At 36.2% G+C, this 16170-nt stretch overlaps 1 protein-coding gene across 1 annotated transcript in view; it reads right to left on the bottom strand.

The window, feature by feature from the left end:
• The window catches only part of LOC127853779 (protein eva-1-like), a 120519-nt gene that overhangs the window by 12100 nt on the left and 92249 nt on the right, over nt 1–16170 (bottom strand). Inside the window, exon 3 of the mRNA XM_052388548.1 lies at nt 2823–2946. Within this exon, the coding sequence (XP_052244508.1) occupies nt 2823–2946 (124 nt within the window). The remainder of the gene's footprint in view (nt 1–2822; nt 2947–16170) is intronic.

The raw sequence follows: 16170 nt of genomic DNA, 5'->3' as shown, positions 1-16170 counted from the left end.
GTACTGTTTATCGCTGTCACATGGTCAAACAAACAAAAAGTGTTGGAGAAACACAAGCATTTTTATGTAAACAAAACTAAGTTGACAGAGCAGTAACTAACAAAGCCACTCGCCTGTACGGCTGCCAGGTGCCTAAACCTGGTCACCCTTTATAACTTTGTAATCAACTTAAATTTCACTTCGGTCACAGCCACCCCTAGCATAACATTATTTTTCTCAAAATAAATTGTGAAATGAAGCGGTCATGATGTTTTTTTGCAGGAAAATATCAGCCATCAATATTACATATTACCCCCACATGTACGCACATACCGTCTTTATCCTAATAAACGCTCCTGCCCTAATTAATGCGCCCCTATCGTATAATAAAATGAAGGAGTGATCAAAATAATAGTGCCCCCATTTTTCAGCTGCTAAGGGGTAAAGTAATTGCATTTTATTGAGGGAGAATTCTTTTTTTATCAACAAGGTTATTGGCAAGAACCTTATAGAAATAAAATTTTAATAATAATAATAATAACATATATATTTGGAACATATCCATGTTTAACAGGATTAAACTCCAACATGCAGACGATTTTGTTCTTGTATCGGTGTTTTCAGTTTTAAATGTCAAATTCATGTAACCATTTGTTTTTGACACCATGCGTTTAAAATACGGATCTACCCAGGTTGTTCACTATGCAGTACACTGGGCCGAAGCACAGGGCTTACATTTTATACATACCGGGTAGATAATGCTACATCACCTCGTGTAGACACAATGCAGACCTTAACTTAGTAAAAATTAGATTTAGGATCTCTTAATTGTGTTGCTAAAGTTGTTGACATTCCTCCGCCGCTCAAAAGTTCAAATATTAGCAATCACCCTGGATGTGCGTTTTATGTGTGAACACAATCCTTATTATCTGCATATCTTCTCCTGATTTTTTTTATTGCTAGGCCCAATTCAACAAGAAAATATTTTGGTCTGGTTAATATGGTATCTACCGTAACCATAAACCTTCACTCATTAACACTGTTGCAATCTCAGCCACACGTACTGTTACAGTTCTCACTTCTTATTATACCTAAAGGGGGTGTGAAATAAACGCGCCCCCTTTGTGATTTGCATTGCGCCCAGACGCATTTGTTAAGATAAAGACCGTAGGATAATAAATACTGTAGCATACATTGTGATCAATCCATTATACAGAGTCAAGCATTACAAACTGTCTAATCATGTATAAAGACAAGAACCTGATAAACAAGCAAATTCGTAGAATTGATATCCCCCGCAACATATGCTTTGTTTGAGGATGGGTGCAAATCGGACGGATGAACATACTGACAGATGGACGGACGGAGGAGGCGGGGGATATATACTCATACCAAGTTTCAATGAAATCCGCCAAAGCACTTCCAAGATATGGCTCCGGACACAAAAGTGCCTATAGTAAAAAGCATTTTTTCAAGATACAAAGGGCCATAACTCTGTTTTTAACAGATGGTATACAATGCAATTTGGCGTGCATCATCCTCTTATGCATATATATACTCATACCAAGTTTCAATGAAATCCGCCAAAGCACTTCCAAGATATGGCTCCGGACACAAAAGTGCCCATAGTAAAAAGCATTTTTTCAAGATATAAAGGGTCATAACTCTGTCTTTAACAGATGGTGTACAATGCCATTTGGCGTGCATCATCCTCTTATGCATATATATACTCATACCAAGTTTCAATGAAATCCGCCAAAGCACTTCCAAGATATGGCTCCGGACACAAAAGTGCCTATAGTAAAAAGCATTTTTTCAAGATACAAAGGGCCATAACTCTGTTTTTAACAGATGGTATACAATGCCATTTGGCGTGCATCATCCTCTTATGCATATATAAACTCATACCAAGTTTCAATAAAAATCCGCCAAAGCACTTCCAAGATATGGCTCTGGACACAAAAGTGCCTATAGTAAAAAGCATTTTTTCAAGATACAAAGGGTCATAACTCTGTTTTTAACAGATGGTGTACAATGCCATTTGGCGTGCATCATCCTCTTATGCATATATATACTCATACCAAGTTTCAATGAAATCCACCAAAGCATTTCCAAGATATGGCTCCGGACACAAAAGTGCCTATAGTAAAAAGCATTTTTTCAAGATACAAAGGGCCATAACTCTGTTTTTAACAGATGGTGTACAATGCAATTTGGCGTGCATCATCCTCTTATGCATATATATACTCATACCAAGTTTCAATGAAATCCGCCAAAGCAGTTCCAAGATATGGCTCCGGACACAAAAGTGCCGGACGGACGGACAGCCGGACGGACGGACGGACAACGCCAAAACAATATCCCTCCGCCTCTGGCGGGGGATAATAAGGGGCAAGCTCTATGAATAGAGGGCATTTGCAATGTTTTGACGAAAATTGGGAAATTGGTAGTACTTTAATAATGGTGTTTTCAATATTATATACTTGGGTTCAACTTAAAAGGCTTGATGAAGTAAATGTTCAAATAAATAAATACAAAATATTTGTTTGCAAACCTTAAATTGGTAATTGAAGGCACTCATTTGAAAAAAAATAATTTACTTTCTGAGATTGGGAAAAAGGGCTGAATTATGGCTCCACAAACTGTAAAATAACACTGTAAAGACTCCGACTGATCTAAATATGGGCTGCCAGACCCGAATAGTATTTTTGATATATTTTCCAGGAACAATTCCAGCAAAGCAGTGGGATTTTATAGCCATGCTAACTGACTTTGACAGAAACAACCATTTTAGACATGTGTGACCTATACTCATATTTCCACTTGTATTTTAATAGACTTACTTGGTCGACACTTGTATGCGACCTCGAGGTATTTCCGTGTGCCGGGACATGGGTCCTGTTGGAAGGTCTTGGAACTGGCCACCAGGTGGCAGTGCTGTCGGTCTTGACATGCTTCCAGGATTACCTGTAAACATACGCATGGACGTAGAATTTCACTATATGAATTGCGCTCAGAGAAAATAAAATGAATCCATGTGCATAAAGTGTTGTCCCAGATTAGCCTGTGCAGTCTGCACACGTTAATCAGGGATGACACTTTCCGCCTAAACTGCATTTTCTTCAAGAAGAGTCTTCGTTCAAAACGAAAAGTACAATAAAAGCATATAGTGTCATCCCTAATTAGCCTGTGCAGACTGCACAGGCTAATATGAGAAATACTTTACACACATGTATTAAACCCCCTTTTCACAGAATGACGCTCATATGTATTTGACCCATCTACGGTTAAATTTAAAACGGTTTTTTGGCATATTATTCACTGTAATAATGTACATGTACTACTATAACACGGTCAAAGTACTTAGACGACCATTTTCAAATATTTGTTGCTCAACAATTCAGATCTTTTCCTTTAAGTTATAGTGCACTATTGGTGATAATAACCTATCCAGCACAAATAAATCACAATACAAATTTCTTTTGCAGGCCAATTAAGATCCCCTCCACACAGGCCAATTAAGATCCCCTTCCTGCAAGCCAATTATAATCTGTTTCCTGCAAGCAAATTAAGCTCCCCCTTAAACACTGATTAAGCGTCCCTTCCCCTAAGGTGTCTGAAACTCACCCCTACCAGGACAAGGGCACCAGACAAAAATCCTTTGAAAGGCACTGAAATCTCAGCTGGTTTCCAGCCCTTTGTCCCAAGCATGCACCAAACTTTGAGCATGTCAGCAAGCTACCATGAAAACACACAACAGGACAAGACTCCAGGCCAGAGTTCCCATATTAATAATTCATTCACCAAGAGTCTGGACCTTGCTAGTAATTAGATTATTCTGAAGAAAATGCACTTAAAGTCAATCATAAAACGGCCTTTTCAAAGTCTCGACATGTGCACACCATGTAGATGGATTTTGTATTTTTACCAGATTTTTGCACTACACAGGAAGTCTAGCAAAGTTGAATGCTTTTCCAGACTTTGACAAACTTAAAAAAAAACAAACTTCAAGTCCTTTCAATGCTTAGATCAAACATTTTCATCAGGCATATGGCAATACTAATTTTAGCCCCCCCCCCCCCTCTCAAAAAAAGATGCTCAAACAATTTAGGAAATGTACTTGTTGATAAGTTTTTAATGGATGTAAGTCGATGCAAAGAAAGGTACAATATGAGAATATCCCTGTTTGAAAGAAACCTCTTCATCAGTCTAGCACACAGCATAGATGTATCTTCTAAAAAGTAAGATATAATTTATTTTATATTCTTTGTCAAAATTATCATGTACAAATTTATGACAGATGGATGCAGCACAAAACAAGGGCTGTGTAAAACACGCATGCCCCCCAAATGGGCTGTCAGTTGTAGTGGCAACCATTGTGTGAATCCGTTTTTTGTCACTGTGACCTTGACCTTTGACCTAGTGACCTGAAAATCGATAGGAGTCATCTGCCAGTCATGATCAATGTACCTATGAAGTTTCATGATCCTAGGCCTAAGCGTTCTTGAGTTATCATCCCGAAACCATTTTTCTGTTTTGAGTCACTGTGACCTTGACCTTTGACCTAATGATCTGAAAATCAATGGGGGTCATCTGCCAGTCATGATCAATGTACCTATGAATTTTCATGATCCTAGGCCTAAGCATTCTTGAGTTATCATCCGAAACCATTTTTCTGTTTCGAGTCACTGTGACCTTGACCTTTGACCTAGTGACCTGAAAATCAATAGGGGTCAACTGCCAGTCATTATCAATGTACATATGAAGTTTCATGAGTCTAGGCCTAAGCGTTCTTGAGTTATCATCCCGAAACCATTTTCTGTTTCGAGTCACTGTGACCTTGACCTTTGACCTAGTGACCTGAAAATCAATGGGGGTCATCTGCCAGTCATGATCAATGTACCTATGAAGTTTCATGATTCTAGGCCTAAGTGTTCTTTTGTTATCATCCCGAAACCATTTTACTGTTTTGAGTGACTGCGTCCTTGACCTTTGACCTAGTGACCTGAAAATCAATAGGGGTCATCTGCTAGTCATGATCAATGTACCTATGAAGTTTCATGATCCTAGGCCTAAGCGTTCTTGAGTTATCATATGGAAACCATTTGGTGGACGGACCGACAGACCGACGGACCGACATGTGCAAAACAATACATCCCCTCTTCTTCGAAGGGGGCATAATAATATTAAACCTGTGGATCATAGTACATTTTGATAAAAGTAATTATTATGAACATTATTAGATAAATGTAGATTGCAAGATGTGCAAAATATATACCTAAACATTCATTGACATTATGTTACATAATTAACAGCTGTGTCATTTAAACATGAAAATTTATAAATAATTATTGTAAGGTACACAAACTCAGGTAATAATTATTATGCTAAATACCTTAAAAACTTCAACGGATATACTCGCAAACACAAAACATATTATTTTATGGGGGATAATATAGAAATACATTTTAAACAGCAAAAACACCATCAAACAAGGGCTGTTTGTATAACATGCATACCCCCCATATGGGCTGTCAGTTGTAGTGGCAGCCATTGTGTGAATACGTTTTTTGTCACTGTGACCTTGACCTTTGACCTAGTGACCTGAAAATCAATAGAGGTCATCTGCCAGTCATGATCAATGTACCTATTAAGTTTCATGATCCTAGGCCTAATTATTCTTGAGTTATCATCAGGAAACCATTTTACTGTTGTGAGTCACTATGACCTTGACCTTTGATCTAGTGACCTGAAAATTAATAGGGGTCATCTGCCAGTCATGATCAATGTACCTATGAAGTTTCATGATCCTAGGCATAAGCATTCTTGAATTATCATCTGGAAACCATTTAACTATTTTGAGTCACTGTGACATTGACCTTTGACCTAGTGACCTGAAAATCAATAGGGGTCATCTGCCAGTCATAATCAATGTACCTATGAAGTTTCATGATCCTAGGCATAAGCATTCTTGAGTTATCATCTGGAAACCATTTAACTATTTCGAGTCACTGTGACCTTGACCTTTGACATAGTGACCTGAAAATCAATAGGGGTCATCTGCCAGTCATGATCAATGTACCTATGAAGTTTCATGAACCTAGGCCTAAGCATTCTTGAGCTATCATCCAGAAACCATTTTACTATTTTGATTCACTGTGACCTTGACCTTTGACCTAGTGACCTGAAAATCAATAGGGGTCATCTGCCAGTTTTGATCAATGTACCTATGAAGTTTCATGATCCTAGGCCTAAGCGTTCTTGAGTTATCATCCGGAAACCATCTGGTGGACGGAGGGACAGACCGACCGACCGACATGTGCAAAACAATATACCCCCTCTTCTTCGAAGGGGGGCATAATAAATAAAATAAATTAAATAAATGAAAAAACAAGCTTGTCGTGACATGGAACAAGAACAAACTGCATGATTTATTTCACTTTTTAGTCTATTTCAAACATTAAACAAGAGCACCGCCTTGCAGGTGCAGACCACTCATCTATTTTTCTTTTTAAAGGTGTAGGGACCTATCTCAATTTCAATCACAAATGAGGGAGGGGTGGAGTGGAGAGGGTGTATAGTGTGGGGGTGTGGTCATTTATTACATTATCTTCCAAAAATGCAAAAAAAAATGAAAAAAATAAAAAATTAGGGGGGGGGGATTCTTGGGTGGGATGGTTGGACGGTATTTCAAAAATAAAATTATAAAAATAAATATTTGTGTGATTTTAACCATGTTTGAAAAAACAAGAGGTGTGTTTGTCAGAAACACAATGCCCCCAATTGTGCCGGTTTGAAAAAAAAAATGTTGTTTTTTTTACCTTTGACCTTGAAGGATAACCTTGACCTTCAACCACTCAAAATGTGCAGCTTTACGAGAACGCGCTTTGAAATATTATTTTTTTGACCTTTGAGCTTGAAGGATGACCTTGACCTTGAAGGATGACCTTGACCTTGAACACCCACCACACAAAATGTGCAGCTTCATGATAACGCCACTTTGATTTTATTTTTTTTTGACCTTTGACCTTGAAGGATGACCTTGACCTTGAAGAATGACTTGAACTTCCACCACTCAAAATGTGCAGCTTTATGAGAACGCCGCTTTGAATTTTATTTTATTTTTGACCTTTGACCTTGAAGGATGACCTTCACCTTGAAAGATGACCTTGACCTTGAACTTTCACCACTCAAAATGTGAAGCTTTATGAGAACGCCGCTTTGAAATTTTATTAAAAAAAATTACCTTGAAGGATGACCTTGACCTTTAACTTCCACCACTTAAAATGTGCAGCTTCATGATAACGCCGCTTTAAAATTATTATTTTTTACCTTTGACCTTGAAGGATGACCTTGAAGCATGACCTTGACACAAACTTTCACTACTAAAAATGTGAAGCTTCATGATAATGCCGCTTTGAAATTATTTTTTTTACCTTTTACCTAGACATATGACCTTGACCTTGAAGAATGACGTTGACCTTGAACTTCCACCACTCAAGATGTGCAGCTTCATAAGAACGCCACTTTGAAATTTTTAAAACATTTTTGACTTTAAAGGATGACCTTGACCTTTAACTTCCACAACTCAAAATGTGCAGCTTCATGATAACGCTGCTTTGATGTTGTTTTTTTTACCTTTGACCTTGAAGGATGACCTTGACCTTGAAGGATGACCTTGACCTTGAACTTCCACACCTCAAAATGTGCAGCTTCTTGAGAACGCCGCTTTGATTTTTTAATTTTTTTTACCTTGAAGGATGACCTTGACCTTTAACTTCCACCACTCAAAATGTGCAGCTTCATGAGAACGCCGCTTTGATTTATTTTTTGATCTTTGACCTTGAAGGATGACCTTGACCTTGAAGGATGACCTTGACCTTGAACTTCCACCACTCAAAATGTGCAGCTTTATGAGATACACATGCATGCCAAATATCAAGTTGCTAACTTCAATATTAAAAAAGTTATGGCCAATGTTAAAGTTTTTGGACGGACAGACGCCATATATTTGACATTTGACCTTGAAGGATGACCTTCACCTTCATCTTTCACCACTCAAAATGTTCAGCTCCATGAGATACACATGCATGCCAAATATCAAGCTGCTATCTTCAATATTGAAAAAGTTATGGCCAATGTTTAAGTTTTCGGAGGGACAGATACCATAAATTTGACATTGACCTTGAAGGATGACCTTGACCTTTCACCACTCAAAATGTGCAGCTCCATGAGATACACATGCATGCCATATATCAAGTTGCTATCTTCAAAAGTGAAAAAATTATGGCCAATGTCAAAGTTTTTTTTGGACGGACGGACGGACGGACTGACGGACAGTTCAACTGCTATATGCCACCCTACCGGGGGCATTAAAATTATTTTTTTGGGGTGGGGTGGGGGTATAGTATGAAGGTGTGGTGGTCATTTATGAGATATTCTTTAATTTAAAAAAAAAAGAATGGGGGGGATTGAGGGGGATTCGGGGGGGGCATGGATTGGGTGGAGTCTATTGTGGTATGTCAGGTAAGAGTTGTTTTGTCAAAGTATCAATCGAATCGAATCATAAATAAAGAAGTTATGGCAATTTTAGCAAAATTTAATAATTTGACCTTGAGAGTTACTTGCATATATTCAAAAAAGGGCCATAAATCTGTAAAAATGACAACCAGAGTTATGAAACTTGTCCTTTAATGTCCCCTCATGATAGTTTGCGAGTGTTCCAAGTATGAAAGCAATATCTATGATACTTTAGGGGTAAAGTGGACCAAAACACAAAACTTAACCAAATTTTCAAGTATAAAGGGCCCATAATTCCCTCAAAATGCCAGTCAGAGTTACATAACTTTGCCTGCACAGTCCCCTTACGATAGTTAGTAAGTGTTGCAAGTATGAAAGCAATAGCTTTAATACTTTAGGAAAAAAGTAGATCTAAACACAAAACTTAACAAAATTTTCAATTTTCTAAGTATAAAAAGGGCACATAATTCTGTCAAAATGCCAGTCAGAGTTACATAACTTTACCTGCACAGTCCCCTTATGATAGTTAGTAAGTGTTGCAAGTATGAAAGCAATAGCTTTGATACTTAAGGAATAAAATGGACCTAAACACAAAACTTAACAAAATTTTAAATTTTCTAAGTATAAAAAGGGCACATAATTCTGTCAAAATGCAAGCCAGAGTTATCCAACTTTGCCTGCCCAGTCCCCTCATGATAGTAAGTAAGTGTACCAAGTTTGAATGCAATAGCATTGATACTTTATGAGAAAAGTGGACCTAAACGCAAAACTTAACCGGACGCCGACGCCAAGGTGATGACAATAGCTCATTTTTTTTTCTTCAAAAAAAAGATGAGCTAAAAACTGTTTAACTTGCAAAAGTGGAATGGCTTAAGTTTGCATTCAACATATTTGTTTCTGCTTCAAGGGCATAGTATAAATCTCTATATATTTTTGACAATAGAGCCATTGTCAACTGTTTGCTAAGAAATCAAGAGCGACATGACCAAACCATAAAATGGTTGACTTCACCATAATAAATTGCAAAACTTCACATGATCCTTCATGTTCTGGAAAAAAAATGGATTTTTTTTTCACATCAAAGTGACATGATTTTTTTTGGCTGGTGGTTTGGACATTGTTTTGTTGTTGTCTTTTTGTTGGAGTTTGTTTAATACCTACTTCAAGTAAAACAGTAATATCTAGTAAACGAAGAAATAACTGATTACAAACTAGGTCAGGTCAATGTGATGTTGAGTGATATGAGTGGATAGAGAATGGCAATGAAACTATGTCATGATAAAGGTGTGGTTTGATGATATGAGTGGATAGGGAATGGCCATGAAACTATGTCATGATAAAGGTGTGGTTTGGTGATATGAGTGGATAGGGAATGGCCATGAAACTATGTCATAGTAAAGGTGTGGTTTGGTGGTATGAGTAAATAGGGAATGGCCATGAAACTTTGTCATGGTAAAGGTGTGGTTTGTTGATATAAGTGGATAGGGAATGGCCATGAAACTATGTCATAGTAAAGGTGTGGTTTGGTGATATGAGTAGATAGGGAATGGCCATGAAACTATGTCATGGTAAAGGTGTGGTTTGGTGATATGAGTGGATAGAGAATGGCAATGAAACTAAGTCATAGTAAAGGTGTGGTTTGGTGATATGAGTGGATAGGGGATGGCCATGAAACGTAGTCATGGTAAAGGTGTGGTTTGGTGATATGAGTGGATAGGGAATGGCCATGAAACTATGCCATGGTAAAGGTGTGGTTTGGTGATATGAGTGGATAGGGAATGGCCATGAAAATATGTCATGGTAATGTGGTTTGGTGATATGGATTGGGAATGGCCATGAAACTATGTCATGGTAAAGGTGTGGTTTGGTTATATGAGTGGATTGGGAATGGCCATGAAACTATGTCATAGTAAAGGTGTGGTTTGGTGAAATGAGTGGATTCAGAATGGCCATGAAACTATGGCCATGTCAAGGTGAGGTGAGGAGATATAGATGAATAGGGAATGGTCAAAAGCAAAGCTGTTTAGTTTCCATGTTGCGTTTCAAGCTGTGTTTCTCCTATACATTAATAATATTTCTCTGATTATTATAAGTCAAACTTGATCAAGGTCAATTTGAATTATTTTGTTAGATAAGGTTTGGTGAAAAGTAACAACTTTGTCAGAATTGAATACTTGCAGCTGGAGCTAAACAAAATGAGAAAAGTCCAATGACCTTGAAGGTCATAAAGGTCAATCAATAGATGACTCCTGCATAAAGATGCTAGGGAAATTCATAATTATGAATAAATACCTCTTAAAGGAACCACTTTTTGAACATATTTTTCTTTTTTGTATATACCTTTTGTATGAGACTGACGTGCATTTTCATGGCAAGTAGTAGACATTTATAACATGGTAGAAGATTGATGGAAACCATTCTTAACTGAATTATGTAAATATTTATCCATTCTATCACACAAATCACTATCAAAATATCCTCTTGTTTTTACTATCCAAGATTCATGCATTATACCACACCAACCACCATGAATGTTTGTTAGGAAAAGTAATTGGGCAATTACTTCAAAATTATGAGTTCATTACATTCTTAAGCCCTGACTACCAATGATTACACAAGATGATCTCTGATAGGGCTATTAAATTGCTGGCAAAGCCTATGATGCAGTTCCTGGTTGAAAAATAAACAATCTCCTAACTAATTCTAATCTGGCTTTCATCTGTAGACAACACCTGTGTAAGGTAATTGAAATTGGCAAGCTGAATCTATACAGCCAGCCAGTAAATTATAGAGGAGTCCTTACTAAATCCTATCTGTTTCTCAGGATTTATGGGTTTGGAGTCATATCACATAATGTGTGGTGTCTTGTATTATGAGATGTTTCACATATGGAGTGGACTTCATGAAATCAGCGTCAGCTGTATTGTGTTTCTTAACTGTCAAATACACTCAACTGAAACTGTAACGGTAGTGCATTTTGTTTTATGATCTTAATTATAAACTGTATCAAAATTGTAAAATCTGAGAAATGATCTGTATAACAAGTTATTTAATAAACTGTATCAAGAACTGATTTAAACAAAAGTGGACATTAAATTGTTTAATTTACAATATAACCTACCAGTGATTTCATGAAATGTTTAATGATCTGTTATACAAGCTGTTTCAAGAACTGTCTGTAATGAACTGATTGACAAGCTGTATCATGAACTGGATCACAAGCTGAATCATGCCATGAATCTCAATGCTTATCATGAAGTGCATTGCAATGTGTATCATGAAGTGTATCACAATGTGTATCATGACGTGCATTGCAAGGTGTATCATGAATGCATTGCAAGGTGTATCATGAAATGCATTGCAAGGTGTATCATGAAGTGCATTGCAAGGTGTATCATGAAGTGTTTTGCAATGTGTATCATGAAGTGCATCACAAGGTGTATCATGAAGTGCATCACAAGGTGTATCGTGAAGTGCATTGCAAGGTGTATCATGCAGTGCATTGCAACGTGTATCATGAAGTGCATTGCAACAGGTGTATCATGAAATGCATTGCAAGGTGTATCATGAAGTACATTGCAATGTGTATCATGAAGTGCATTCCAATGTGTATTATGAAGTACATTGCAAGGTGTATCATGAAGTGAATTGCAAGGTGTATCATGAAGTGCATTGCAATGTGTATCATGAAGTGCAGTGCAAGGTGCATCATGAAATGCATGGCAAGGTGTATCAAGAAATGCATGGCAAGGTATATCATGAAATGGGTTTATCATAAAGTGCATTTCAAGGTGTAACATAAAGCGCATTTCAAGGTGTATCATAAAGCGCATTTCAAGGTGTATCATGAAATGCATTTCAAGTTGTATCATGAAATGCAATCGCAAGGTGTATCATGAAATGCATGGCAAGGTGTATCATAAAGTGCATTTCAATGTATATTATGAAATGCATTTCAAGTTTTATAATGAAATGCAATCGCAAGGTGTATCATGAAATGCATGGCAAGATATTTCATAAAGTGCATTTCAAGGTGTTATGATCATGAAATGCATTTCAAGTTGTTTCATGAAATGCAATCGCAAGGTGTATCATGAAATGCATGGCAAGCTGTATCATGAAATGCATGACAAGCTGTATCATGAAATGCATGGCAAGCTGTATCATGAAATGCATGGCAAGGTGTATCATGAAATGCATGGCAAGCTGTATCATGAGATGCATAGCAAGGTTTAACATAAAGTGCATTTCAAGATGTAACATTAAGTGCATTTAAAGTTGTATCGTAAAGTGCATTTCAATGTGTATCATGAAATGCATTTCAAGGTGTATCATAAAGTGCATTTCAATGTGTATCATAAAGTGCATTTCAATGTGTATCATAAAGTGCATTTCAAGGTGAATAACATGAAATGCATTGCAATGTGTATCGTGAAATGCATTGCAATGTGTATTAACAAATGCATTGCAAGGTGTATCATGAAATCAAATGCATTGTAAGGTGTATCATGAAATGCATTGCAATGTGTATCATGAAATGCATTGCAAAGTGTATCATGAAATACATTGCAGGGTCTATCATGAAGTGAATAGCAAGCTGTATCATGAAATATACTGCAGTGTATCATGAAATGCATTGCAATGTTTATCGAGAAATGCATTGCAAAGTGTATCATGATATGCCAAGGTGTATCATACAGGGAATTGCAAGGAGTATCATGACATGCACTGCAATGTGTATCATACAGTGCATTGCAAGGAGTACAATAAAGTGCACTGCAAGAAGTATCATAAAGAGCATTGCAAGCTGTACCATGAAGTGCATTGCAAGGTTTATCATGAAGTGCATTGCAATGTGCATAATGAATGCATTGCAAGCTGCATCATGAAGTGCACTGCAAGGTGTATCATGAAATGCATTGCAAGCTGTATCATGAAGTGCATTGCAAGATGTATCATGAAATGCATGGCAAGGTGAATCATGAAATATGTTGCAAGGTGTATCATGAAATGTATTGCAAGGTGACTCATGAAATGCATTGCAATGTGAATCATGACATTCATTGCAAGGTGTATAATGAAATGCATTGCAAGAAGAATCATGAAATGCATTGCAAGGTGTATAATGAAATGCATTGCAAGAAGAATCATGAAATACATTGCAAGGTGTAACATAAAATGTATTACAAGCTGTTTCATGAAAAGTGCCCTTAAATCAGTATGATGCACTGTATAAATGATTCACTGTATAAATGATGCACTTTATAAATGTCTTACACCCATCATGCAATTTCTTATAAAACGTCAAATTATAAATTAACATAACTTCACGCCAATATCTATGGCATATTATAACCTACCATGATTAAGGCCACTCTCCATGCACAAAAAGATAAATCCAGAGTAATTCCCAACATGCTTGCCTGCTAACATTTAATTCCAAAGATTGATGTTCTAATAGGTTTTCATAAATAGTGAAATAGAACTTGAATACCACTCCACTATTGTGATGGTGCCAGCATCTTAAATGCTGATAAGAAATATTTCAAGTACATCCAGCCTTTAGCAATGGAAGGAAAAGAAGAGATTTTTTTTAAATTTTTTTCTATCTACTTTTAAACAATTATCCAGCCCTGTGCATTTCAGTAATGTTTGAAGTTTCTCAAACTGATATCACTTAAAAACTATTTTAGAATCACTTCACCAAATCACAAATATCATCCTCCCAAATCAAGTATAACTCTTTCACACTTTCAGCACTGGCAATTATATATTTTCTAAACCAATTTTTTACTGGTTTTCTATCATACTTTCAAGTCCATTTTAATGAGTTCTTTCATTAAAATACATCCATTAAACACAACAGATGGCTGGACAACTGACAGAATTTATCTTCTGCTACATCCACTATTATAGAGTTGATTGTTCACATATGCTTTATTTTAAGGTAAAATAGCTTAAGTTTTGTAAATCTCAGAGTCACTTTTTTCAAATGAATTTCACTGCATGAGATATTTGCAGATTTACTTCACAAACACTTCTCTTGAAGTCAATTCCCAATTTGCACATGGCTTATACCTTCAGATCTTCATCTCACTAGTCGACTATGCACTTGCTGTTTTCAAACATACACAGGCAAATTTCCATTTATGTATTCATGATGATGTATTTATCACGCAACTGTTCAAAATGCAAAAAACTTCAAACATCAGAAGTTGTTGAAATTATAATAATCTTAGCACGTTTGTATTCACTTCTCATTCACAGAGTTATTATGTCAACAACTGACATGACTGTCTGTTTTTACAATTATATGTTTTAAAAATTCATAACACACATTAAACTTGCACCTAAAAATGATAAATTGTATGAACACAATAACACACATTAAACTCAAGCAAGCTTGAAATTTTATGACAATATGAATTTTAAGAGTTAATAAACATTTTGATGTTATGTAAAGTAAAGAAAAAAGTGGAAATGCAGTCAGAACACTGGTGAACCTAAACAAATATTGCTATTGAAATAACCACCCACTTCATTCAAAATTAGGCTTTAAGAACACAGAGACTAAGAAAAATGTTTCCAATCTAAATAACCACCAACCTCATTCAAAATGAGGTGAAAACAACACACTGAGACTCCGAAAATTAATAGACACATTTCCCATCTCAATAACCACCCACATCAATGATTCATTCAAAATGAGGCTTTAACAACATAGAACCACAGCAAATCATTTCCTTATCATAAGGATGTTTCCCACCCACTTAAAAATCTATCAACAAATCAATCCTTTCATTACACCATCCTTCCTCAATGCCTTGATTCCTTGAAAAACAACCTGTTTTGAAAACTGGTACCATCATTATTATGGATAGGATAAAAAACATGTTTGCAAATTTTGAAGAATTCACCAGGTGCATTTTTATGACTTATTCTTTCAGTGCTGGAACCGAATTTTGAAGGCCTTTGCAAACAGTTTGGATCCAGATAAGACGTCACAAAACGTGGCGTCTCATCAAGATCCAAACTGTTTGCTATTCTGATAGTATTCTTTGAAAAAAATTGAAGAAAATGCTAATTTTAGAAATTCAGCAGACGACATTTTAGCAGACGACAAATTTCCCAGCATGCAAAAGGCTAAGGCCAGGCCCTTCTGCATCCAGCCCATAAACTAAATAGTAATTGTTGTTGGATATAAAACAGAATTAAATGTCTATGGTTTTAAAAGGTAATGACAGATGATTCTCTAGAAATGTCTCTTCACAAAAAAAAAGAAATTTCCTTAAAAACTTATATTTAAAATGGATATGTAGTAAACTGTCATTAATTATGATTGCTAATTATACTGATCAATTTACAATTTAAAATACTATTGAATTAATAATTATTTTCTTATCATCTCCACCTTCTCAATGATTAAGAGCATTTTTGTCTGATTAATTACAGTTGAATACCATCCATTAGATTTCAATGAAAGAGTATCTTCATATGCTTTAATTCATCATTATAAATAGATAGTTTCCGCCGTAGATGAAATGTTCTAAGAAACCTAGTGACAAATATGAAGCATTGTCATACATTAAGGATTTATTCATTTACAAAATATAAATACGAATATATAAATACACAGTCTCTAGTTCGATGTTAAAAAATATGTCAAATTAC

Source organism: Dreissena polymorpha, chromosome 12 (genome assembly GCF_020536995.1).
Source record: "Dreissena polymorpha isolate Duluth1 chromosome 12, UMN_Dpol_1.0, whole genome shotgun sequence".
Classification (NCBI taxonomy): domain Eukaryota; kingdom Metazoa; phylum Mollusca; class Bivalvia; order Myida; family Dreissenidae; genus Dreissena; species Dreissena polymorpha.
The sequence above is the reverse complement of the archived record's forward strand: the minus strand, read 5'-3'. Positions and strand labels throughout refer to the sequence as shown.